Raw genomic sequence first — 24,437 nt, forward strand, 5'->3', positions numbered from 1 at the left:
CAACAACTCCAAGCATACTTCCAAAGTTGTGACAAAATGGCATAAGGACAGCACAGTCAAGGTATTGGAGTGGCCATCACAAAGCCCTGACCTCAATCCTATAGAAAATTTGTGGGCAGAACTGAAAAAGTGTGTGCAAGCAAGGAGGCCTACAAACCTGACTCCGTTATACCAGCTCTGTCAGGAATGGGCCAAAATTCACCCAACTTATTGTGGGAAGCTTGTAGAACTACTAGGATTAAACGTCAGGAATCTCAAGACACAGTCAGTCGCACACACACATAGAGAGAGAGAGAGAGAGAGAGACACACACACAAAACAGACACTTCCTGATAGAGCAATGCTCTAAAATAAGCCCCACACAAAGGATGACTCACTCTCCTGCCTGCCTCACTACAGCAACAGCAGCCCCTAAATTACACCTCTGATTGGCTCATCGGCTCACACAAAAGGCAGGTGATTGGATACTTCCCTTGTTCCCTCCTGACCATGTAAATAGCTGATTGGTTTGACAGCAACAGGTAGTGACTGCTTGACTGCTCAGTGCTCTGCCCCAAGTGACAGTGTGTGGTCTGTCTATTTTCTGTATTTGCCAGCATTCGCTAAATAAACTCATAGGTTATCTGTAAATCATGTGGTAGGTTTTTTTTTATTTTTATTTTTTTATTTCACCTTTATTTAACCAGGTAGGCTAGTTGAGAACAAGTTCTCATTTGCAACTGCGACCTGGCCAAGATAAGGCATAGCAGTGTGAACAGACAACACAGAGTTACACATGGAGTAAACAATTAACAAGTCAATAACACAGTAGAAAAAAGGGGAGTCTATATATACATTGTGTGCAAAAGGCATGAGAAGGTAGGCAAATAATTACAATTATGCAGATTAACACTGGAGTGATTAATGATCAGATGGTTATGTACAGGTATATTGGTGTGCAAAAGAGCAGAAAAATAAATAAATAAAAACAGTATGGGGATGAGGTAGGTGAAAATGGGTGGGCTATTTACCAATAGACTATGTACAGCTGCAGCGATCGGTTAGCTGCTCAGATAGCAGATGTTTGAAGTTGGTGAGGGAGATAAAAGTCTCCAACTTCAGCGATTTTTGCAATTCGTTCCAGTCACAGGCAGCAGAGAACTGGAACGAAAGGCGGCCAAATGAGGTGTTGGCTTTAGGGATGATCAGTGAGATACACCTGCTGGAGCGCGTGCTACGGATGGGTGTTGCCATCGTAACCAGTGAACTGAGATAAGGCGGAGCTTTACCTAGCATGGACTTGTAGATGACCTGGAGCCAGTGGGTCTGGCGACGAATATGTAGCGAGGGCCAGCCGACTAGAGCATACAAGTCGCAGTGGTGGGTGGTATAAGGTGCTTTAGTGACAAAACGGATGGCACTGTGATAAACTGCATCCAGTTTGCTGAGTAGAGTGTTGGAAGCAATTTTGTAGATGACATCGCCGAAGTCAAGGATCGGTAGGATAGTCAGTTTTACTAGGGTAAGTTTGGCGGCGTGAGTGAAGGAGGCTTTGTTGCGGAATAGAAAGCCGACTCTTGATTTGATTTTCGATTGGAGATGTTTGATATGGGTCTGGAAGGAGAGTTTAGAGTCTAGCCAGACACCTAGGTACTTATAGATGTCCACATATTCAAGGTCGGAACCATCCAGGGTGGTGATGCTGGTCAGGCGTGCGGGTGCAGGCAGCGAACGGTTGAAAAGCATGCATTTGGTTTTACTAGCGTTTAAGAGCAGTTGGAGGCCACGGAAGGAGTGCTGTATGGCATTGAAGCTCGTTTGGAGGTTAGATAGCACAGTCTCCAAGGACGGGCCGGAAGTATATAGAATGGTGTCGTCTGCGTAGAGGTGGATCAGGGAATCGCCCGCAGCATGAGAAACATCATTGATATATACAGAGAAAAGAGTCGGCCCGAGAATTGAACCCTGTGGCACCCCCATAGAGACTGCCAGAGGACCGGACAGCATGCCCTCCGATTTGACACACTGAACTCTGTCTGCAAAGTAATTGGTGAACCAGGCAAGGCAGTCATCCGAAAAACCGAGGCTACTGAGTCTGCCGATAAGAATACGGTGATTGACAGAGTCGAAAGCCTTGGCAAGGTCTATGAAGACGGCTGCACAGTACTGTCTTTTATCGATGGCGGTTATGATATCATTTAGTACCTTGAGCGTGGTTGAGGTACACCCGTGACCGGCTCGGAAACCAGATTGCACAGCGGAGAAGGTACGGTGGGATTCGAGATGGTCAGTGACCTGTTTGTTGACTTGGCTTTCGAAGACCTTAGATAGGCAGGGCAGGATGGATATAGGTCTGTAACAGTTTGGGTCCAGGGTGTCGCCCCCTTTGAAGAGGGGGATGACTGCGGCAGCTTTCCAATCCTTGGGGATCTCAGACGATATGAAAGAGAGGTTGAACAGGCTGGTAATAGGGGTTGCGACAATGGCGGCGGATAGTTTCAGGAATAGAGGGTCCAGATTGTCAAGCCCAGCTGATTTGTACGGGTCCAGGTTTTGCAGCTCTTTCAGAACATCTGCTATCTGGATTTGGGTAAAGGAGAACCTGGAGAGGCTTGGGCGAGTAGCTGCGGGGGGGGGGGGGAGCTGTTGGCCGAGGTTGGAGTAGCCAGGCGGAAGGCATGGCCAGCCGTTGAGAAATGCTTGTTGAAGTTTTCGATAATCATGGATTTATCGGTGGTGACCGTGTTACCTAGCCTCAGTGCAGTGGGCAGCTGGGAGGAGGTGCTCTTGTTCTCCATGGACTTCACAGTGTCCCAGAACTTTTTGGAGTTGGAGCTACAGGATGCAAACTTCTGCCTGAAGAAGTTGGCTTTAGCTTTCCTGACTGACTGTGTGTATTGGTTCCTGACTTCCCTGAACAGTTGCATATCGCGGGGACTATTCAATGTTAGTGCAGTCCGCCACAGGATGTTTTTGTGCTGGTCGAGGGCAGTCAGGTCTGGAGTGAACCAGGGGCTATATCTGTTCTTAGTTCTGCATTTTTTGAACGGAGCATGCTTATCTAAAATGGTGAGGAAGTTACTTTTAAAGAAAGACCAGGCATCCTCAACTGACGGGATGAGGTCAATGTCCTTCCAGGATACCCGGGCCAGGTCGATTAGAAAGGCCTGCTCACAGAAGTGTTTTAGGGAGCGTTTGACAGTGATGAGGGGTGGTCGTTTGACTGCGGCTCCGTAGCGGATACAGGCAATGAGGCAGTGATCGCCGAGATCCTGGTTGAAGACAGCGGAGGTGTATTTGGAGGGCCAGTTGGTCAGGATGACGTCTATGAGGGTGCCCTTGTTTACAGAGTTAGGGTTGTACCTGGTGGGTTCCTTGATGATTTGAGTGAGATTGAGGGCATCTAGCTTAGATTGTAGGACTGCCGGGGTGTTAAGCATATCCCAGTTTAGGTCACCTAACAGAACAAACTCTGAAGCTAGATGGGGGGCGATCAATTCACAAATGGTGTCCAGGGCACAGCTGGGAGCTGAGGGGGGTCGGTAGCAGGCGGCAACAGTGAGAGACTTATTTCTGGAGAGAGTAATTTTCAAAATTAGTAGTTCGAACTGTTTGGGTATGGACCTGGAAAGTATGACATTACTTTGCAGGCTATCTCTGCAGTAGACTGCAACTCCTCCCCCTTTGGCAGTTCTATCTTGACGGAAGATGTTATAGTTGGGTATGGAAATCTCAGAATTTTTGGTGGCCTTCCTGAGCCAGGATTCAGACACGGCAAGGACATCAGGGTTAGCAGAGTGTGCTAGAGCAGTGAGTAAGACAAACTTAGGGAGAAGGCTTCTGATGTTGACATGCATGAAACCAAGGCTTTTTCGATCACAGAAGTCAACAAATGAGGGTGAGGTTATGATATTGGGCTGGAAAAAATATGGCAAATGTCATATTTTTTAGAATTTTTTTAGATGGGGTATGTCGTTTATGTGCCAATTTGTGCCATGGCTGCATATGTCTAAATTAGATTTTGTTTTCCCCAGAGTCTCACTAGAAGCCTTGTATATGCTTATAAATGAAGCAAAGCTATGCTTCACCAATCAAGAGGAAAGGCAAATCTGTTTCAAACAGACCACTTAGGACCCTGATTAACCATTAGATGGTGGAAATTATACAGCATACAAGATGCAAATCTGTGTATTTTGCAGAATGGTATAGTTAAGCAATAAAGCCCCGAGGGGGTGTGGTATAAGGGCTGTTCGTAGGCACGACGCAATGCGGAGCCCTTAGTCGTGATATATTGACACAAAACACAAACCACCGAGGTGCCTTATTGCTATTATGAACTGGTTACCAAACCAGCCAGTTAAAAAAATTACAATAATCTGTTGCATGCCCTAATGAGCACCATCCTGTTGAGGCAACCCTCTCTATGGAACAACAGTGACTCCCCTTCCACAGCAGACCGTCTCATGTGTCTATGAAGTCACAGCCAGAGGGGAAAGGGCAAGCAGGGTCGCAGATCAGTGTACAGCCCTCCAGACACTAGGTCCTGGTGTTCTGTCTGACTGGGGCTAAAGGGCATACAGTCATGGGCCACATTTCAATAGTGTAAAGTGGATTCCTCTCCTAGTCCCCACCCAAAATAATACGCTGATAACTGTATAAAATGTTTTCTCCCATCACAAGAGGCGGCAAGGAGATGAATCCAATCACTGGGCAAGGCAGGGAAGAATATGAGCCGGCTCTTTTTAAGGTAGAGCAGAATCATTTTAGTCTGGTCACATAGCAGGCTCCAGTTTCCTCTGGCCCACATCTAGAGGCCAGACACCCAGTGTCAGCATGCCCACCACACTGTGCCAGGATCACATCACATCACATTAACCAGACACGACACAGGTCATAGTGGCAGACTGTCACTTTGTCTATGCAAACAGACCTACACTGCACACCACCATAGGCCACAATGTCAGTCTGCCTAGCCACAATGACCAAAATATCATAATGCACCACATGCCTTTCTTTTTAACAGGTTTTAATGCCCCAACCCAAATGTCCCCTTGTTCACGTATATCCCAGCTAGGGCTGTCCCTGACAAATATAAAATATTGGTCGACCAAGAGTTGTTTGTTCCAATCGATTGGTCAACATTTTTAAATGTGTATTTCTATGTGTTTTAATCAAATCAACTATATTCACTGAGCTCATCTGATGCTTTAACTTCTTGGTGACAGGGGCAGTATTGAGTAGCTTGGATGAATAAGGTGCCCAGAGTAAACTGCCTGCTACTCTGTCCCATATGCTAATATATGCATATTATTAGTAGTATTGGATAGAAAACAGTCTGAAGTTTCTAAAACTGTTTGAATGATGTCTGTGAGTGTAACAGAACTCATATGGCAGGCGAAAACCTGAGACAAATCCAACCAGGAAGTGGGAAATCTGAGGTTTGTAGTTTCATTTAAGTGATGGCCTATCCAATATGCTGTGTCTATGGGGCCAGATTGCACTTCACAAGGCTTCCAGCAGATGTCAACAGTCTTTGGAAAGTTGTTTGAGGCTTCTATTGTGGAAGGGTGTCGAATAAGAGCTGTTTCAACAAGTGGATTAGGCTGAGGCCAATCAGTTGTTTACTGCGCAGTCACGCGGGCGCGCTGTTCCTTCTTTTTCCTCTGTAATGAATACGCTATTGTCCGGTTGGAATATTGAAGATTTATTGTAAAAAAAATAACTAAGGTTTGATTGTAAACATCGTTTGACATGTTGACAAACTGTAATGGAACTCTTGACTTTTCGTCTGGATTTTGCGCTCGCGCATTGTGCCTTTGGAATAGTGAACTAAACGCGTGAACAAAACTAAACGCGTGTATTGGGACATAAATATGGACGTAATCGAACAAAACAAACATTTCTTGTGGAAGTGGGAATCCTGGGAGTGCATTCCGACAAAGATCAGCAAAGGTAAGTGAAGATTCATAATGCCATTTATGACTTTTGTTGACTCCACAATTTGGCAACTGTATGGCTTGATTTTGTGGCTGAACCCGTTCTCAGATTATTGAATATTGTGCTTTTGCCGTAAAAGCTTTTTTGAAATCTGACACAGCGGTTGCATTAAGAACAAGTTTATCTTTAATTCTATGTAAAGCATGTATCTTTCAAAGTTTATGATGAGTATTTCTGTTATTTGATGTGGCTCTCTGTAATTTCTCCAGATATTTTGGAGGCATTTCTGAACTTGGCGCCAATGTAAACTGAGGTTTTTGGATATAAATATGAACTTGATCGAACAAAACATACATGTATTGTCTAACATTGAGTCCTGGGAGTGTCATCTGATGAAGATCGTCAAAGGTTAGTGATTCATTTTATCTATATTTCTGCTTTTTGTGACACCTCTCTTTGGTTGGAAAATGGCTGAATGATATGTTCTGCTTTTGCCGAAAAGCCTTTTTGAAATCGGACACTGTGGTTGGATTAACGAGAAGTGTATCTTTAAAATGGTGTAAAATACTTGTATGGTTGAGGAATTTTAATTATGAGATTTGTTGTTTTGAATTTGGCACCCTGCAATTTAACTGGCTGTTGGCGAGGTGGGATGCTAGCGTCCCGAACGATCCCAGAGAGGTTATTAAGCACACTGTTTGATTAAATAATTAAGACACACAAATGACTAGAGGGAGTCCGACCGGAATTTGATTTGATTGTGCCGGGTTTAGACTTGCTGCGCTGTGTAAAAAATTTAAAAAAAAACAGCAAAAAAAATATTCTAGTTACTCTCCTCCCTGCTGCAGTGAACACCACTGAACATCAAAGTGTTTATCGTGCTGTCCGTGTTGCTGAAGCTGCAATTTCTGACTGTAAAGTTATGTTACCAAAATCCCTCATTTGTTTAGGAAAAACATTCCCTATTCCCTCAACCCTTGCTCTCTTCATGTGACACATGTATGTATTGCATGCCCTTGACCAGAGACCTATTTGTATGGGACTAGTATTACTAGAGAAAGTTGTTTATGTAATTATTACTTCAGAATGTCCGTTATTCCAGAGGACGATTCGGACAGGATTAGTTATTTTCAAAACTGCCCGGTAATTATTATTTTATAACAGTTATGACAGAAGCCTGGAGGTTTTTATTCTAGGCGTGAAGATATTTGAAAAACTATGTCCAGGTGATAGGGCCGCACTGATAACTCAAGCCTGGTTCCCAAGTTTCTAAACCATCATTAGGACATTTTAGTGATCCACAGTACATCCTAAAGGCTATGGATGACAAAGTTATCATTTCCAAATGTTCAGATCAGTTGTATGCTGCCTTGCAATCTATTAACAGCAAAGGTTGCATTAAATAGGCTTAATATTTTTTACTGATGCATTTGGAAATATTCTATTCATACGCACAAAACATAAACAAAATAATTCACTGTGAAAGTTGATAGGCCATTCATATATAGCTTATGAACAGCACTTTGTACAATTTATCCAATCAGTTCTCTTGCGCAACACCTGTCAAGCTCAGACATTTCTATCAAAACACAGGGATGTCAATTAGCACGGGACTAGTATTAAATCGCCAAAAAAACAGTAGGTTATTCTGGATGGAATTGTTACTCTCCTGCCATGTCAAAATTACTGACATGGTAGATTCGGACGGGACTAAAATCACAGATGTAATTATGTGCACGAGCACAAAACACCACATTACCCGACCTCCCCCAGTAAAACGAATCCAATCCGAATAGGGCACAATGGGGCCTGATTTATAGCATATCATAATCACATCAATATATTGGTCATAAACTCTGAACACCCAAATGGATGCAGAGGACACCCCAACCCAAGCACTCTGTTCTGCCACCTCAGGCAGCTCCCATTCAGCTCAGTCCAAGATCTTGGCACCCCAATGGTGGAACAAGCTTCTCCCTGAAGCTAGGACAGCAGAGTCCCTGCCCATCTTCCGAAAGCACCTGAAACCCTACCTCTTAAACAGTATCTTAAATAATTCTCCTCCTCACCTGGACACCCCCCACCAAAAAAAACAATTATGCACTTGACCCCAACCCCCCTTCTAGCTCTTACTCTACTGACAGCTATGTTATTGAGGACAAATGTACTTTCTATGCCTGTGATATGTGGTTGTCCCACCTAGCCATCTTAAGGATGAATGCACTAACTATAAGTCGCTCTGGATAAGAGCGTCTGCTAAATTACTAAAATGTAAATGACAAACCCGAAAAGGGGTATGTTTACTGGTTGCTGAGGAGATAAAGGGATAGTCCAATGTGTGGAATAAATTTGACAATTTGTGGGAAAGCACTGGAGATCAAGAAAAAGGTAGGGCGCAAGCGCTGCGGGCATATTATGTGTGCAAAACAGACGCTGTATAGATTACAATATTATTTTTCTGACCGTTTGGAACAATGTAAACAGCAAATAATGTATAAGCGTACCAGAGTCTGTTGTAACGTTTTTTTGTTAAGCCTTTATTACAGCAGTCTGTTTAAGCTAATTAAATCAAGGCTCACTTTATTTTCATTTTAAAACTAAAATACTTGACTGCATTTCATATCATGAATGACTCGTATGCTGTGCGATGACATGAATGAATGACTGAAACAGTAGCCTATAAAAGTATTGAAATACAGGCCTAAGAAAGTTACGGTGTTAAGACTAAACCGGATGCACTTTCAGGCCGACAGCTCAGTCAGTGGTAGTTATATACAAGGCTGCTATACTAAGCCTACCAATGATAATGACATTACTTATGATCATAATAATAAGACGATCAAGAAAAAAAAGAGCATTATAAATAGTTACTCCGACAACTTGGAACAGTGTAAACACTAAATAAATTAGAAATAATGTCAGAGAGGATGTTCTAACAAAAAACTAAAGTATAAAGCCTTTCTTACAGCAATGCAAAGATTAAAAACAGCCGAATTTGTGAAATTGTTTACTTGACATGTTGTTGCATGAGCACGGAATCAGTAGGCTATTAAACACTCAAACAGGCAACTGAAGCAGGACCTGTCTTATTTCTGCAGATATACTGATGATTTCTAAAGCCAGGCACATTTAACAGTTAGGCTATTGATTATAGACCTAATTAAGTTGGGGTTTCCCCTCTCCTCACCTTTCTTAGACAATAAGGTAAGGGCTGTTCTCTCATCTAACTCCGCTGCTGCCGCATTTGTTATAAAATAATATCATTTATATTTGTGTTGCTCCATTGTTCTTATGTAATTTAACCATATACAATTTCAGGAGCACGTCTTAGAGTGATGGATCGTGTCATCCCCATGACCTCTGCTGCAGAGGATAAGTTCATTAGTTACCAGCCTCAGAAATTACAGCCTAAATAAATGCTTCACAGAGTTCAAGTAACAAGACACATCTCAACATCAACTGTTCAGAGGAGACTGCGTGAACCAGGCCTTAAATCATTGAATTGCTGCAAAGAAACCATTACTAAAGGACACCAATAATAATAAGAGACTTGCTTGGGCCAAGAAATACAAGCAATGGACATTAGACCGGTGGAAATCTGTCCTTTGGTCTGTCCAAATTTGATATGTTTGGTTCCAACCGCCAGGTCTTTGTGAGACGCAGAGTAGGTGAACAGATGATCTCCACATGGGTGGTTCCCACCGTGAAACATGGAGGTGGTGTAATGGTGCTTTGCTGGTGACACTGATTTATTTAGAATTCCAGGCACACTTAAACAGCATGGTTACCACAGCATTATGCAGCAATACGCCATTCCATCTAGTTTGCGTTTGCATCAGATGACCTGGGCTCCACAATCACCCAACCTCAACTCAATTGAGACGGTTTGGGATGAGTTGGACACCGAGTGAAGTAAAAGCATCCATCAAGTGCTCAGCATATGTGGGAACTCTTTCAAGACAGTTGGAAAAGCATTCCAGGTGAGTACCTCATGAAACTGGTTGTGAGATTTCCAAGAGTGTGTAAAGCAGACATCAAGGCAAAGGGTGGCTACTTTGACGAATCTAAAATATATTTTGATTTGTTTAACACTTTTTTGGTTACTACATAATTCCATATGTGTTGTCATAGTTGATGTCTTCCCTATTATTCTACAATGTATAAAATAGTAAAAATAAAGAATAACTCAGACGACTAAATGGGGCTAGCCCTAATCCCAACAATATAAGAGTATAAACCTAAACAGCTTAAGTTAATATGAAAATCTTAACAATGGAAAGTCAAAGAATGTAAGTGGTAGAAACAGATTTCAGGAGCAACATTTAGCCTAGCCAGTGTCAAACAAAAACTTGTTGAATAGCGAGTCTCCATCACCTGCAACAACACACAGAGACAGACGGACTGACTGACGTATGAGCAGCAACCACCCACCTTGTCTCCACTGGAATAGAAGAAGTAGCGTAAACGCACTATGTTGCAGTGGTCCAGTTTCCTCATGATCTGCAGCTCCCGGTTCTGTGACGAGATGAGAAAGAGACATTGAGAAAATCTGACAACCTGCGAGTATTAGACAAGTCAAACAGGCTAAAGAAGCTGCACTCTCCCAGACAGTATCTCTCCCAGAAGAAACTTTCCTCTGATTCTGAACCAGTTAGACACACTCTCTTAAATGAGTCTTAAAAAGCTTTTGAGGCTCATCTGATAGGGGCTGACAGATCCAGGGTTAGGGAAAATGGCTGTTCAGAGAGAGAGAGGGAGAGAGAGAGCGAGAGAGAGACAACATAACATGGAGCATCCAGACTTCTCCCCCAAAGCCCTCAGTGTTTCCCAAACCGCTCGTTGAGTACCCCGCAGCCTAGCAGCTCCACTTACTAGATCTAATCCAGTACTAGCAGACCTGGTTCAACTGGTCAGCCGGTTGGTTAAATCAGGTGTGCTAGTATTAGATTAGATCAAACAAGTGGAATGGCAAGGGGTACTCAAGGAGAGGTTTGGGAAACAGCTAAAACATAACCATGGGTGTCCATCACACAGGTAGTGAAACATTCAAGATAAGAATCTGAGCATTTCTAGACTGAGTTTGGCACCCTGTCACTGTTTTAAATTACAAGCCCACACATGGTTAATTTAGGCCAGCTACATCCGTCATAGATCAGTGACAGCCATACCTGAATGGGGGTCAAATCATGTCAGTGAAATCTGAACAGGGAGCAAATTACCCACAGACACACATTATAAGCTATTTCAAACACTGGCACAGAGCAGCCATTGCAACACTTGTTTAACACAGTTACGGCAGTCATAATGTAGGCTACATGCAGTCCATTCATGATGACTGAGGAAATCCATGGGTTGAGTTTCCTTTAGGGGGCGACAATAGGAGTTATGAAGAACAACTCAATGCTTGAGCTAAAGCTGGAATAGGGAGGGACGAGACTCCATTTCAGCTCCAACAGGAAGGGGCGTGTTCTCACAAGACATGGCATCACTCGGGACGAGGGCATCATGCTCAGGCCGAGTGCATGAACCAAACGCCCATCAGTGTGGTACGGCAGGCAGTGCTAGACGATCACGAGAGAGCAGTCTCACAGCGGTAAGCAACCTGACTAACCTCCTAAAGTATTTTCAGTCGAATGACAGTAGACATGTGAGACCATTTAATGTGAGCTCACATAAGCTACGGATAAAAGTAAAACATACAGTTGAAGTCAGAAGTTTAAATACACTTAAGTTGGAGTCATTAAAACTTGTTTTTCAACCAATCTCTTGTTAACAAACTATAGTTTTGGCAAGTCGGTTAGGACATCTACTTCGTGCATGATGCAAGTAATTTTTCCAACAACTGTTTACAGACAGATTATTTCACTGTATCACAATTCCAGCAGGTCAGAAGTTTACATACACTAAGTTGACTGTGCCTTTAAACAGCTTGGAAAATTCCATAAAATGTCATGGCTTTAGAAGCTCTGATAGGCTAATTGACATAATTTGAGTCAATTGGAGGTGTACCTGTGGATGTATTTCAATGCCTACCTTCAAACTCAGAGCCTCTTTGCATTGACATCATGGGAAAATCACAAGAAAGCTTCCAATACCTCAGAAAAAAATGTGTAGACCTCCACAAGTCTGGTTCATCCTTGGGAGAAATGTCCAAATGCCTGAAGGTACCACGTTCATCTGTACAAACAATAGTACGCAAGTATAAACAACATGGGCCCACGCAGCCGTCATTCCGCTCAGGAAGGAGACACGTTCTGTCTCCTAGAGATGAACGTACTTTGGTGCGAAAAGTGCAAATCAATCCCAGAACAACAGCAAAGGACCTTGTGAAGATGATGGAGGAAACAGGTACAAAAGTATCTATATCCACAGTAAAATGAGTTCTAAATCGACATAACCTGAAAGGCCGCTCAGCAAGGAAGAACCCACGGCTCCAAAACCGCCATAAAAAAGCCTGACTATGGTTTGCAACTGACAAAGATCTTACTTATTGGAGAAATGTTCTCTGGTCTGATGAAACAAAAATATAACTGTTTGGCCATAATGACCATTGTTATGTTTGAAGGAAAAAGGGGTATGCTTGCAAGCCGAAGAACACTGTCCCAAACGTGAAGCACGGGGGTGGCAGCATCATGTCGTGGGAGTGCTTTGCTGCAGAAGGAACTGGTGCACTTTACAAAATAGATGGGATCATGAGGTAGGAATATTCTGTGGATATATTGAAGCAACATCTCAAGACATCAGTCAGGAAGTTTAAGCTTGGTCGCAAATGGGTCTTCCAATGGACAATGACCCCAAGCATACTTCCAAAGTTGTGGCAAAATGGCGTAAGGACAACAAGGACAACAAAGTCAAGGTATTGGAGTGGCCACCACAAAGCCCTGACCTCAATTCTATAGAACATTTGTGGGCAGAACTGAAAAAGCATGTGCGAGCAAAGAGGCCTACAAACCTGACTCAGTTACACCAGCTCTGTCAGGAGGAATGGGCAAAAATTCACCCAACTTATTGTGGGAAACTTGTGGAAGGCTAGCCAAAATGTTTGACCCAAGTTAAACAATTTAAAGGCAATGCTACCAAATACTAATTGAGTGTATGTAAACTTCTGACCCACTGGGAATGTGATGAAGGAAATAAAAACTGAAATAAATCACTACTATTATTCTGACATTTCACATTCTTAAAATAAAGTGGTGATCCTAACTGACCAAAGACAGGGAATTTTTACTAGGATGAAATGTCAGGAATTGTGAAAAACTGAGTTTAAATCTATTTTGCTAAGGTGTATGTAAACTTCCGACTTAAACTGTAGTGTAGAAAACACTTTTTGGGGGAAGAAAATCAACACTATTCCTTAAGAATTGCTTATTAAAATGTGAGTCTCCAGTCAGGGATCTTGTTTCAGTGATGTCATACTAAACTTTCGTTACTCAAAAACGCACAGTGCAAGTTTATTCTAAAAATAAACTCTCCGATGTAGTCGTCTCTGCAGTGAAATGGTCCTCACCTTGAACCTCTTGTCCTGCAGAACCTTCTTGATGGCTATTAGCTCCCCGGAGTCACACAGTTTAGCCTGGTAGACCACGCCGAACGAGCCGTTGCCGATGACCTTAGTGTCTGTATAGCTGACCTCCTGCGGCCGGTCGGGGCCCTGGCCTGGGGTCGCTACCACCGTGGTCACCTTACTGCCATCTTTGTCTCCTGAGAGAGAGGGAGAAAGAAAAGAGAATAATCAATGTCATACAAGAGATACAGTATAGGACAACTCATTCAGCCACACACAATCTTTACACCAAGAAGCTCCTGTAACATTTCTCATCCTCTCTCATCACTGCATCTCTAGATGTAGGCTCAGAATGAAGCCTGTAAGCCAGAAATAGGAAGCTGTACTAACCCACTTCTTAGCAATGAGTAATTTCCTAGGAGCAGGGCTACCCATGTTAAGACTCTGGCAGACACTGTAATGACGACAGCCTGAAAGTACAGTAGAAGGAAGGATAAAGGGTGTAGGCGTAAAGGTTGTGGTGAAATGAGGATGTAGTTTTAGTCTCAGATAGGGTAGGGTGCACTGCAAACGGCTAAGCACTTTTGTAGTATGGTTGAAGCAACGCTGCAGGCAGCAAATGTTTCCCCACATAACAGCTCCAATTCAACACCTGCACTTTGCCATCGCAACTTTTGACAACATGAAAATGGAGGTGTGAGTTGACAGACCAAGACAAACACTAACAGCCGGTCCCAAATCGCCATTTACCCATCCCTTCGTTGTTTGTAGATCTGACAGGCTCTTCTAACCTACCGTTTATGGCTGACACCTGGCCATGGACCTCAACACAAACCCAAAGAGCACCAAACAATCCTAGATTGCACTGTTTTAGGACCATTATTGTTTTCACTATATATTTTACCTCCTGGTGATGTCAATCGGAAAACATAATGTTAACTTTCACTGCTATGCGGATGATACACAGCTGTACATTTCAATGAAACATGGTGAAGCCCCAAAATTGCCCTCCGTGGAAGCCTGTGTTTCAGCCATAAGGAAGTGGACGGCGGATCTTTTTAAACTTTTAAACTTGGACAAAACAGAGATGCTATTTCTAGGTCCCAAGAAACAAAGATCTTCTGTTGGATCTAACAATTAATCTTGATGGTTGTACAGTCGTCTCAAATAAAACTGAAGGACCTTAGCGTTACTCTGGACCCTTATCTTTCTTTTGACGAACATATCAAGACTATTTCAAGGACAGCTTTCCCCCCCCATCTTCGTAACATTGCAAAAATCTGAAACTTTCTGTCCAAAAATGATGCAGAAAAGTTGCTTTTGTCACTTCTAGATTAGACTACTGCAATGCTCTACTTTCCGGCTACCCGGATAAAGCACTAAATAAACTTCAATTAGTGCTAAGCACGGCTGCTAGAATCTTGACTAGGACTAGAGAATTTTATCATATTACTCCAGTGCTAGCCTTTCTACACTGACTTCCTGTCTCTTTATGTAGTCTCTCCTGTGGTGATGTGTGTTTTGTCCTATATTTATATTATATTTATTTTTATTTTTAAATCCCAGGCCCCTGTTCCCGAATGAGGCCTTCTGTCTTTTGGTAGGCCGTCATTGCAAATAAGAATGTTCTTAAAACAGACTTGCCTAGTTAAATAAAGGTTAAATTAAATTTAAAAAGGCTAGGGCTGATTTCAAGGTTTTACTGCGGACCTACAAAGCATTACATGGACTTGCTCCTACCCATCTCTACGATTTGGTGCTGCCGTACATACCTACACTTACGCTACGGTCACAAGACGCAGGCCTCCTTATTGTCCTTCGAATTTCTAAGCAAACAGCTGGAGGCAGGGCTTTCTCCTATAGAGCTCCATTTTTATGAAATGGTCTGCCTATCCATGTGAGAGTCTTTATTGAAAACTCATCTCTTCAGTAGGTCCTATGATTGAGTGTAGTCTGGCCCAGGGGTGTGAAGGTGAACTGAAAGGAACTGGAGCAACGACCCTTGCTGTCTCTGCCTGGCCGACTCCCCTCTCTCCACCAGGATTCTGGCTACTGGTGCTCTTCCATCCCGTCCCTAGGAGGGGTGCATCACTTGAGTGGGTTGAGTCACTAACGTGATCTCCCTGTCCGGGTTTAGCGCCCCCCCCCCCCCCCCAGGTTCGTGCCAGAGTGGGTGGGGGGGGGGGGGGGGATCTTCATGGGCTATACTCAGCCTCGTCTCAGGGTAGTAACTTGATGGTTTGGGGGCTGTGCAAAGTGGGTGGGGTTATATACTGCCTGGTTGGCCCTGTCCAGGGGTATCGTCGGAAGGGGCCACAGTGTCTCCCGACCCCTCCTGTCTCAGCCTCCAGTACTTATGCTGCAATAGTTTGTGTGTCGGGAGGCTAGGGTCAGTCTTATGTCTGGAGTATTTCTCCTGTCTTATCCGGTATCCTGTGTGAATTTAAGTATGCTACCTCTAATTCTCTCGCTCTCCCTCCCAGAGAACCTGAGCCCTGGGACAATGCCTCAAGACTACCTGGCCTGATAACTCCTTGTTGTCCCCAGTCCACCGTGCTGCTGCTCCAGTATTCTGCCTGTAGCTATGGAACCCTGAACTGTTCACCGGACTTGCTACCAGGTCCCGGACGTGCTGTTTTCGACAAGCTCTTTCTACCGCACCTGCTGTCTCAACCTCTGAATGCTCGGCTATGAAAAGCCAACTGACATTTACTCCTGAGTCGCTGACCTGTTGCACCCTCTACAACCACTGATGATGATTATGATTATTATTAGACCTTGCTGGTCATCTATGAAAGGTTGAAACATCTTGGCCATGTACTGTTACAATCTCAACCCGGCACAGCCAGAAGAGGACTGGCCACCCATCAGAGCTTGGTTCCCCTCTAGGTTTCTTCCTAGGTTCCTGCCTTTCTAGGGAGTTTTTCCTAGTCACCGTGCTTCTACATCTGCATTGCTTGCCGTTTAGGGTTTAGGCTGGGTTTCTGAATGGCACTTTGTGACGTTGGCTGATGTAAAAAGGGCTTTATAAATACATTTGATTGATTGACTATAAGCTTTATCAATAGCAGTGCACGAACCTGTCAATCACAAAAGTACAAACTACTCTTCAACGAACTAAGAAGTGCATCATGATGAAGTCTACCACAATGCTGTTTTTGGAAATTGACAAGCCAAAACGACATTATACAGCCTAAAACTGCTAGCAAACTCCACCAGCATGCCCCATTAGTAGTCATGCAACATTCCAATTGGCATGAAGAGAATGAAAGACACCAGTGGCGAAGTACTCCGTAAAATGAACGATATGCTGAAGGAGTTTGATCTTCAAACATAATGAAGTAAAAAACAGATCTCACATAAACAGCTGGAGCTCTGTCCATGAGTGACTTCACAGAGTCCCCCCTGCATAGGAATTAGCAACATGAGGAATGGAGAAGATCCATTATTATTATTATTGAGCCTTTCTACGCCACTGTTTGCAAGGATGACACGCGGAGAAGTTTAAAATCCATTACTTGTTTGGAAAATATTAGGCCTGGGTATCCATTAGACACCAAACGGAATAAACAGAAAACACTCTGGAACAAGAAGCAGGGACTATCTGGACGTGTTCAATAAGAAAAAAAAGCCTAATTGCTTTCCTTGGCTAAATGTTTTAAAGCATTCCAGTTGCGAGTCCTAATGAACATGACCTTGGTCTGACAGCCAGTCTTACCAATTTACTAGAGATAATTTATCATCTCAGATCATGTAAGGAACGTAAGCGAGTTGGCTTGGTGGTTTGTTAAATTATTTTTTCCATTCACTTTAAAAATGGCCACTCCATACTTTAAAGACATAGCTCTAGGCCTATATACTAGTGATTATACCTTGTAGGAGTGTTGGTGTAGCACTGACCTCTTAGCACCCTGCAATCTGTTTTACAACCAGCACTTACATATCTCTATGGTGCGCACACACAGAGTGCCCTAATGCCCCTCTAACAGTGACAAGGTCACCTGACCTCTGATACTATTGCCTTGGCTATTGCAGAGGCATGACGAAGGATGAGACAGTGCAGCAGCAGAATTTCACAACAGGTCCAACACAGCTACGTCGGGGGATCCAGCACTGAACTCTGCACTCTCTCCAGCGTTGCTACCGTCTGGGTCAGAAGTCAAGGCATAGAGGAAATACTAGTCAAAGAAAATGTTAAATATACATTATCAATGTGCCAATCCTGTCTGAACACGCTGCATCTCTATAGGAACCCACTGAGCTCGTAATGTGGTAGAATATGGGAATTTGATCTTGGGGGTCAGACCACTCCAGGTCACACACTTCCTCCCATTCTCTGCTGAGTAGCAGGAAAGTGGAGCAAAATGTCAGAGCTGCCAACGCCTGATGGAGAAGGGAGGGACAGAGAAGAGAGTTCTGCCAAATTAGGCATCCCCTCCTCCTCTGAACACACAGAGAGAACAAGCACCCAACCGGATGCCTGACACCATGTCACTACTGCAGGGGATGGAATTGTAATAAGGACAATGTCGATTATAAATGGGGATCACTGACGTTAAAAATCGTGACAATCAGAGATTACAGATTGGACAAGCCTTTTCATTATCCTAATGCGTTTGACAGTGTCTACCGTGAGTGACCATTGTTTATCCTCAAAATGTCAAAAGAGAAACCCGACACCAGGGAGTAGGCCTCAATACCTCTCCCTGTGATAAATCCTTGAACACCTCCCCGTACTCATCCCTGGGTCTGAAAGGAGAGACAGAGCAAAGCACATTAGAGCAAAAGGCCCTTAATGAAAATCCCTACCCTGACCGCTGCATCACGCCCTTGGCAGCAGTGCAATAATCCTCTAGTCCATCTATCCATTGGCTGCTCTCTCCCAGCTTAGCACTGCATGAAGAAATTGGGTCTGATAGACTAGCCAATTGGATTCCTACCATAGAAATACAATTACTTGAACAGACATTCCTATTCAGGTCATGTTCTACGATGGGTGGGCCTGAGTGTAGAGTCAAATTGCCCTGGTCCGATGGGTCTTTATCCCATCGAGTAATTATATTCTATGGACCTGCCCCTGACAGTCTATCCATCCACTTTAGCCAGTCAGTCGTCACCACCATGCCATCACTTGACTACTGTGCAGTATGTCACTTTTGGTATACTAACTATATCTATACCAAGCATACTATATAAAAGCATACAATATACTCAATTCACATCAAATAGTACAGTTAGTATGAGTATTCGAACACAGCTTAGGCTAGCCTACAGATCACATGACCGGATGCATTAGTTCAATGGTCTACTGACAGCCCAACCCTCCCTTCATTCCTACAGACGACTGACTAACTGGCCTTAGCATAGCAGGAGGGGGGACGTCCCCTAACACTGACGGCTTCCCATTTCCTTCTAGGGAATTACCCCCAGTATGAGGAAGGATTTAAGTCTCTCCTCCAAGATGGCGTAGCAGTCTTTTGTCCTGTTGTGTCCCTTGTATACATCTTTTTACATATTTTTCTTCGCACATATTTTTTAAAATATTTTCAACCTAAACTTCTAAATACTCTCCTGCAACCCGCCTCACCCAATGTGGCGTGGATCTGCTATTTCTATTTACTTCGGATCTGGAATCCCTCAACTGAAGCTAGCCAGCTAACTACCTACCAGCTATCAAACCATTGCTAGCGGTCATCAGCTAACCTTTAGCTCGGAAAGCTCTCGCCAGTTCGACCGACGTGACTCAAACCAGAGCATAACGGCCCCATTTCTCTCCATATCCCCGGATTCCTACCGCAAACTCTGAACATTTTCATCTGGATCGCCGCAACTAGCTAACCGCAATCCCGGGAGACCACTCCTGGTTAGCGTTTCCATCCCGGAGCAAGCACCAATTAGCCTGAAGCTAGCCCGGCCAGGGCTCCTGTGCTACCACCGAAGCCCACTCCTGGGCTACAATATCCGGACCCCGCCGGGGCACGGAACCCCGCCGATCCTCTACAACAATCTGCTCGAGGATTCCTACAGGCCCGCTGACGTCCGCTGAAGGCCCATTCTGCTAACCTGCTAGGCCTGCTACCTACCTAGAGCTACTTGGAACCCTACTAACTCCACGACGGGTCTATCGACGTCACCGTACGAAGAGGCAAAAACAGACTTAGCCTAACTTGCTAGCCCCGACCTGCTAACTGCTAGCTTGCCTGTTAACTGCTTGCTTGCTTGCTAACCCGGTCTGCTAACTGCTAGCTTGCCAGCCCCGGTGTGCTAACTGCTAGCTTGTTTAGCCCCGGCCTGCTAACTGTCTGAATCGCTGTGTTCCCAGTCAACCCAACCACTCACTGGACATGCCTCTCTCTAATATCAATATGCCTCGTCCATTACTGTCCTGGTTAGTGATTAATGTCTTATTTCACTGTAGAGCCTCTAGCCCTGCTCTTTTTTTTTTTTTACCCCTTTTTCTCCCCAATTTCATGGTGTCCAATTGTTGTAGTAGCTACTATCTTGTCTCATTGCCTCAACTCCTGTACGGGCTCGGGAGAGACGAAGGTTGAAAGTCATGCGTCCTCCGATACACAACCCAACCTAGCCGCACTGCTTCTTAACACAGAGCGCATCCAACCCGGAAGCCAGCCGCACCAATGTGTCGGAGGAAACACTGTGCACCTGGCAACACTGCGCCCGTCGCTGGTGCGCGAAGAGACAAGGACATCCCTACCGACCAAGCCCTCCCGAACCCGGACGAAGCTAGGCCAATTGTGCGTCGCCCCATGGACCTCCCGGTCGCGGCCCGGTTACGAGCCTGGGCGCGAACCCAGAGTCTCTGATGGCTCAGCTGGCGCTGCAGTACAGCGCCCTTAACCACTGCGCCACCCGGGAGGCCTGCTCAATATGCCTTAACCAACCATGTGATGTTCCACCTCCGACATGTGCGATGACATCAACCGGTTTAAACGTCTCTAGAGAATATATCTCTCTCATCATTACTCAATGCCTAGGTCTACCTCCAATCTACTCACATCCTACCTTACCTTTGTCTGTACACTATGCCTTGAATCTATGCTATCATGCCCAGAAACCTGCTCCTTTTACTCTCTGTTCCGAACGTGCTAGACAGCCGTACCCTTATCCTACTTTCTCTGTTCCTCTGGTGATGTAGAGGTTAATCCAGGTCCTGCAGTGCCTAGCTTCACTCCCTAGGTGCTCTCATTTGTTGACTTCTGTAACCGTAAAAGCCTTGGTTTCATGCATGTTAACATTAGAAGCCTACTCCCTTAGTTTGTTTTACTCACTGCTTTAGCACACTCTGCACACTGATGTCTTAGTCGTGTCTGAATCCTAGCTAAGGAAAGCCACCAAAAATCATGACATCTCCATCGCTAACTATAACATTTTTCACCAAGATAGAACTGCCAAAGGGGGTGGTGTTGCAATCTACTGCAAAGATTGCATGCAGAGTTCTGTCCTACTATCCCAGTCCGTACCCAAACAATTCGAGCTTCTACTTCTAGAAATTCACCTTTCCAGAAACAAGTCTCTCACTGTTGCCGCTTGCTATATACCTCCCTCTGTCCCCAGCTGTGCCCTCGATACCATATGTGAATTGATTGCCCCCCATCTATCTTCTGAGCTCGTGCTACTAGGTGACCTAAATTGGGACATGGTTAACACCCCGGCCATCCTACAATCCAAGCTTGATGTCATCAATCTCACACAAATGATCAATGAACCTACCAGGTACAACTCCAAATCCGTAAACACGGGCACCCTCAAAGACCTGTCTGCCCTTGACCAGCATAAAAACATCCTGTGGTGTTTTGCATTAGCATCGAATAGCCCCCGTGATATGCAACTTTTCAGGGAAGTTAGGAACAAATATACACAGGCAGTTAGGAAAGCTAAGGCTGGCTTTTTCAAACATAAATTTGCTTCCTGCAACACTAACTCAAAAAAGTTCTGGGACACTGTAAAGTCCATGGAGAATAAGAGCACCTCCTCCCAGCTGCCCATTGCTCTGAGGCTAGGAAACACTGTCACCACCGATAAATCCACTATAATTGAGAATTTCAATAAGCATTTCTCTACGGCTGGCCATGCTTTCCACCTGGCTGCCCCTACCCCGGTCAACTGCCCAGCACCCTCCACAGCAACCCGCCAAAGCCCCCACCATTTCTCCTTTACCCAAATCCAGATAGCTGATGTTCTGAAAGAGCTTCAAAATCTGGACCCCAACAAATCAGCCAGGCTAGACAATCTGGACCCTCTCTTTCTAAAACGATCTGCCAAAATTGTTGCAACCCCTATTACTAGCCTGTTCAACCTCTCTTTCGTATCGTCTGAGATTCCCAAAGATTGGAAAGCTGCCGCGGTCATCCCCCTCTTGAAAGGGGGTGACACTCTAGACCTAAACTGCTACAGACCTATATCTATCCTACCCTGTCTTTCTAAGGTCTTCGAAAGCCAAGTTAACTTCTTCGATATAGGGGGCGCTCTTTTAATTTTTGGATAAAAAAACGTTCCCGTTTTAAACAAGATATTTTGTCATGAAAAGATGCTTGACTATGCATATAATTGACAGCTTTGGAAAGAAAACACTGGCGTTTCCAAAACTGCAAATATATTATATGTGAGTGCCACAGAACTGATGCTACAGGCGAAACCAAGATGAAATTTCAAACAGGAAATGCCCCAGATTTTGAAGGCGCTGTGTTCCAATGTCTCCTTATATGGCTGTGAATGCGCCAGGAATGAGCTTACACTTTCTGTCGTTTCCCCAAGGTGTCTGCAGCATTGTGACGTATTTGTAGGCATATCATTGGAAGATTGACCATTTTACACTACATCTACCAGGTGCTCGCTTGGTGTCCTCCGTTGCAATTATTGCGTAATCTCCAGCTGCGTGTATTTTTCCATTTGCTTCAGAGGAGAAACCCAACTGCCACGAATGATTTATCATCGAATAGATATGTGAAAAACACCTTGAGGATTTATTCTAAACAACGTTAGACAAGTTTCTGTCGATATTATCGAGTTAATTTGGAAAAAAGTTTGGCGTTGTAATGACTGAATTTTCTGGGGTTTTTCTTAGGCAAACGTGATGAACAAAACGGAGCGATTTCTCCTACACAAATAATATTTTTGGAAAAACTGAACATTTGCTATCTAACAGAGTCTCCTCATTGAAAATATCCAAAGTTTTTCAAAGGTAAATTATTTTATTTGAATGCTTTTCTTGTTTTTGTGAAAATGTTGCCTGCTGAATGCTAGGCTTAATGCTATGCTAGCTATCAATACTCTTACACAAATGAGATGACAGTGTTGTTAACAAAAGGCTAAGCTTGTGAGTGAATATATTTATTTCATTTCATTTGCGATTTTCATGAATAGTTAACGTTGCGTTATGGTAATGAGCTTGAGGCTATGATTACGCTCCCGGATACGGGATTGCTCGACGCAAGAAGTTAACAAACAGATTACAGACCATTTCGAATCCCACCATACCTTCTCCGCTATGCAACCTGGTTTCAGAGCTGGTCATAGGTGCACCTCAGTCGTGCTCAAGGTCCATAACCGCCATCGATAAGAGACATTACTGTGCAGCCGTATTCATTGACCTGGCCAAGGCATTCAACTCTGTCAATCACCACATTCTTATTGGTAGACTCGACAGCCTTGGTTTCTCAAATGATTGCCTCACCTGTTTTACCAACTACTTCTCTGATAGAGTTCAGTGTGTCAAATCGGAGGGCCTGTTGTCCGGACCTCTGGCAGTCTCTCTTCTCTGTATACATCAATGTTGTTGCTCTTGCTGCTGGGAATTCTCTGGTACAACTCTACGCAGACAACACAATTCTGAATACATCTGGCCCCTCTGTTAACTAACCTCCAGACGAGCTTCAATGCCACACAACTCTCCTTCCGGGACCCCCAACTGCTCTTAAAACGCAAGTAAAACTAAATGCATGCTATTCAACCGATCACTGCCCGCACCTGCTCTCCCATCCAGCATCACTACTCTGGATGGTCCTTACTTAGAATATGTGGACAACTACAAATACCTAGGTGTCTGGTTAGACTGTAAACTCTCCTTCCAGACTCACATTAAGCATCTCCAATCCAAAATTAAATCTAGAATTGGCTTCCTATATTGCAACAAAGCATCCTTCACTCATGCTGCCAAACATACCCTCGTAAAACTGACCATCCTACCGATCCTCGACTTCGGTGATGTCATCTATAAAATAGCCTCCAACACTCTACTCAACAAACTGGATGCAGTCTATCACAGTGCCATCCGTTTTGTCACCAAAGCCCCATACACTACCCACCATTGCGAACTGTCCGCTCTCGTTGGTTGGCCCTTGCTTCATACTCGTCGCCAAACCCACTGGCTACAGGTTATCTACAAGTCTATGCTAGGTAAAGCCCGCCTTACCTCAGCTCACTGGTCACCATAGCAGCACCCACTCATACCTGCTGGAGCACATGCTACATCTCACTGGTCACCCCAAAGCCAATTCCTCCTTTGGTCGTCTTTACTTCCAGTTCTCTGCTGCCAATGACTGGAACGAACTGCAAAAATCTCTGAAGCTGGAGACTCATATCTCCCTCACTAGCTTTAAGCACCAGCTGTCAGAGCAGCTCACATATCACTGCACATAGCCCATCTGTAAACAGCCCATCTACCTACCTCCCCATACATAATTTATTTATCTTGCTCCTTTGCACCCCAGTAGCTCTACTTGCACATTCATCTTCTGCACATCTACCATTCTAGTGTTTAATTGCTATATTGTAATTACTTCGCCACCATGGCCTATTTATTGCCTTAACTCCCTTATCTTACCTCATTTGCACTCACTGTATATAGACTTCTTGTTTTCTTTTGTTCTACTGTATTATTGACTGTATGTTTTGTTTATTCCATGTGTAACTCTGTTGTTGTATGTGTCGAATTGCTATGCTTTATCTTGGCCAGGTCGCAGTTGCAAATGAGAACTTGTTCTCAACTAGCCTACCT

General features: G+C 44.2%; 1 protein-coding gene across 4 annotated transcripts in view; it reads right to left on the reverse strand.

Moving 5' to 3' along the window:
- LOC139413088 (glycogen synthase kinase-3 beta-like) overlaps positions 1 to 24,437 on the reverse strand; it is a 53,598-nt gene that overhangs the window by 11,781 nt on the left and 17,380 nt on the right. For all 4 annotated transcript variants that reach the window (XM_071160139.1, XM_071160140.1, XM_071160138.1 and 1 more), the window contains exons 2-3: positions 13,424 to 13,617; positions 10,348 to 10,431 (exon numbers count right to left, since the gene is read on the reverse strand). In XM_071160139.1, coding sequence (XP_071016240.1) covers positions 10,348 to 10,431; positions 13,424 to 13,617 — 278 coding nt within the window. The remainder of the gene's footprint in view (positions 1 to 10,347; positions 10,432 to 13,423; positions 13,618 to 24,437) is intronic.

The sequence above is a fragment of the Oncorhynchus clarkii genome, chromosome 7 (genome assembly GCF_045791955.1).
Source record: "Oncorhynchus clarkii lewisi isolate Uvic-CL-2024 chromosome 7, UVic_Ocla_1.0, whole genome shotgun sequence".
In the NCBI taxonomy this organism is placed as follows: Eukaryota; Metazoa; Chordata; class Actinopteri; order Salmoniformes; family Salmonidae; genus Oncorhynchus; species Oncorhynchus clarkii.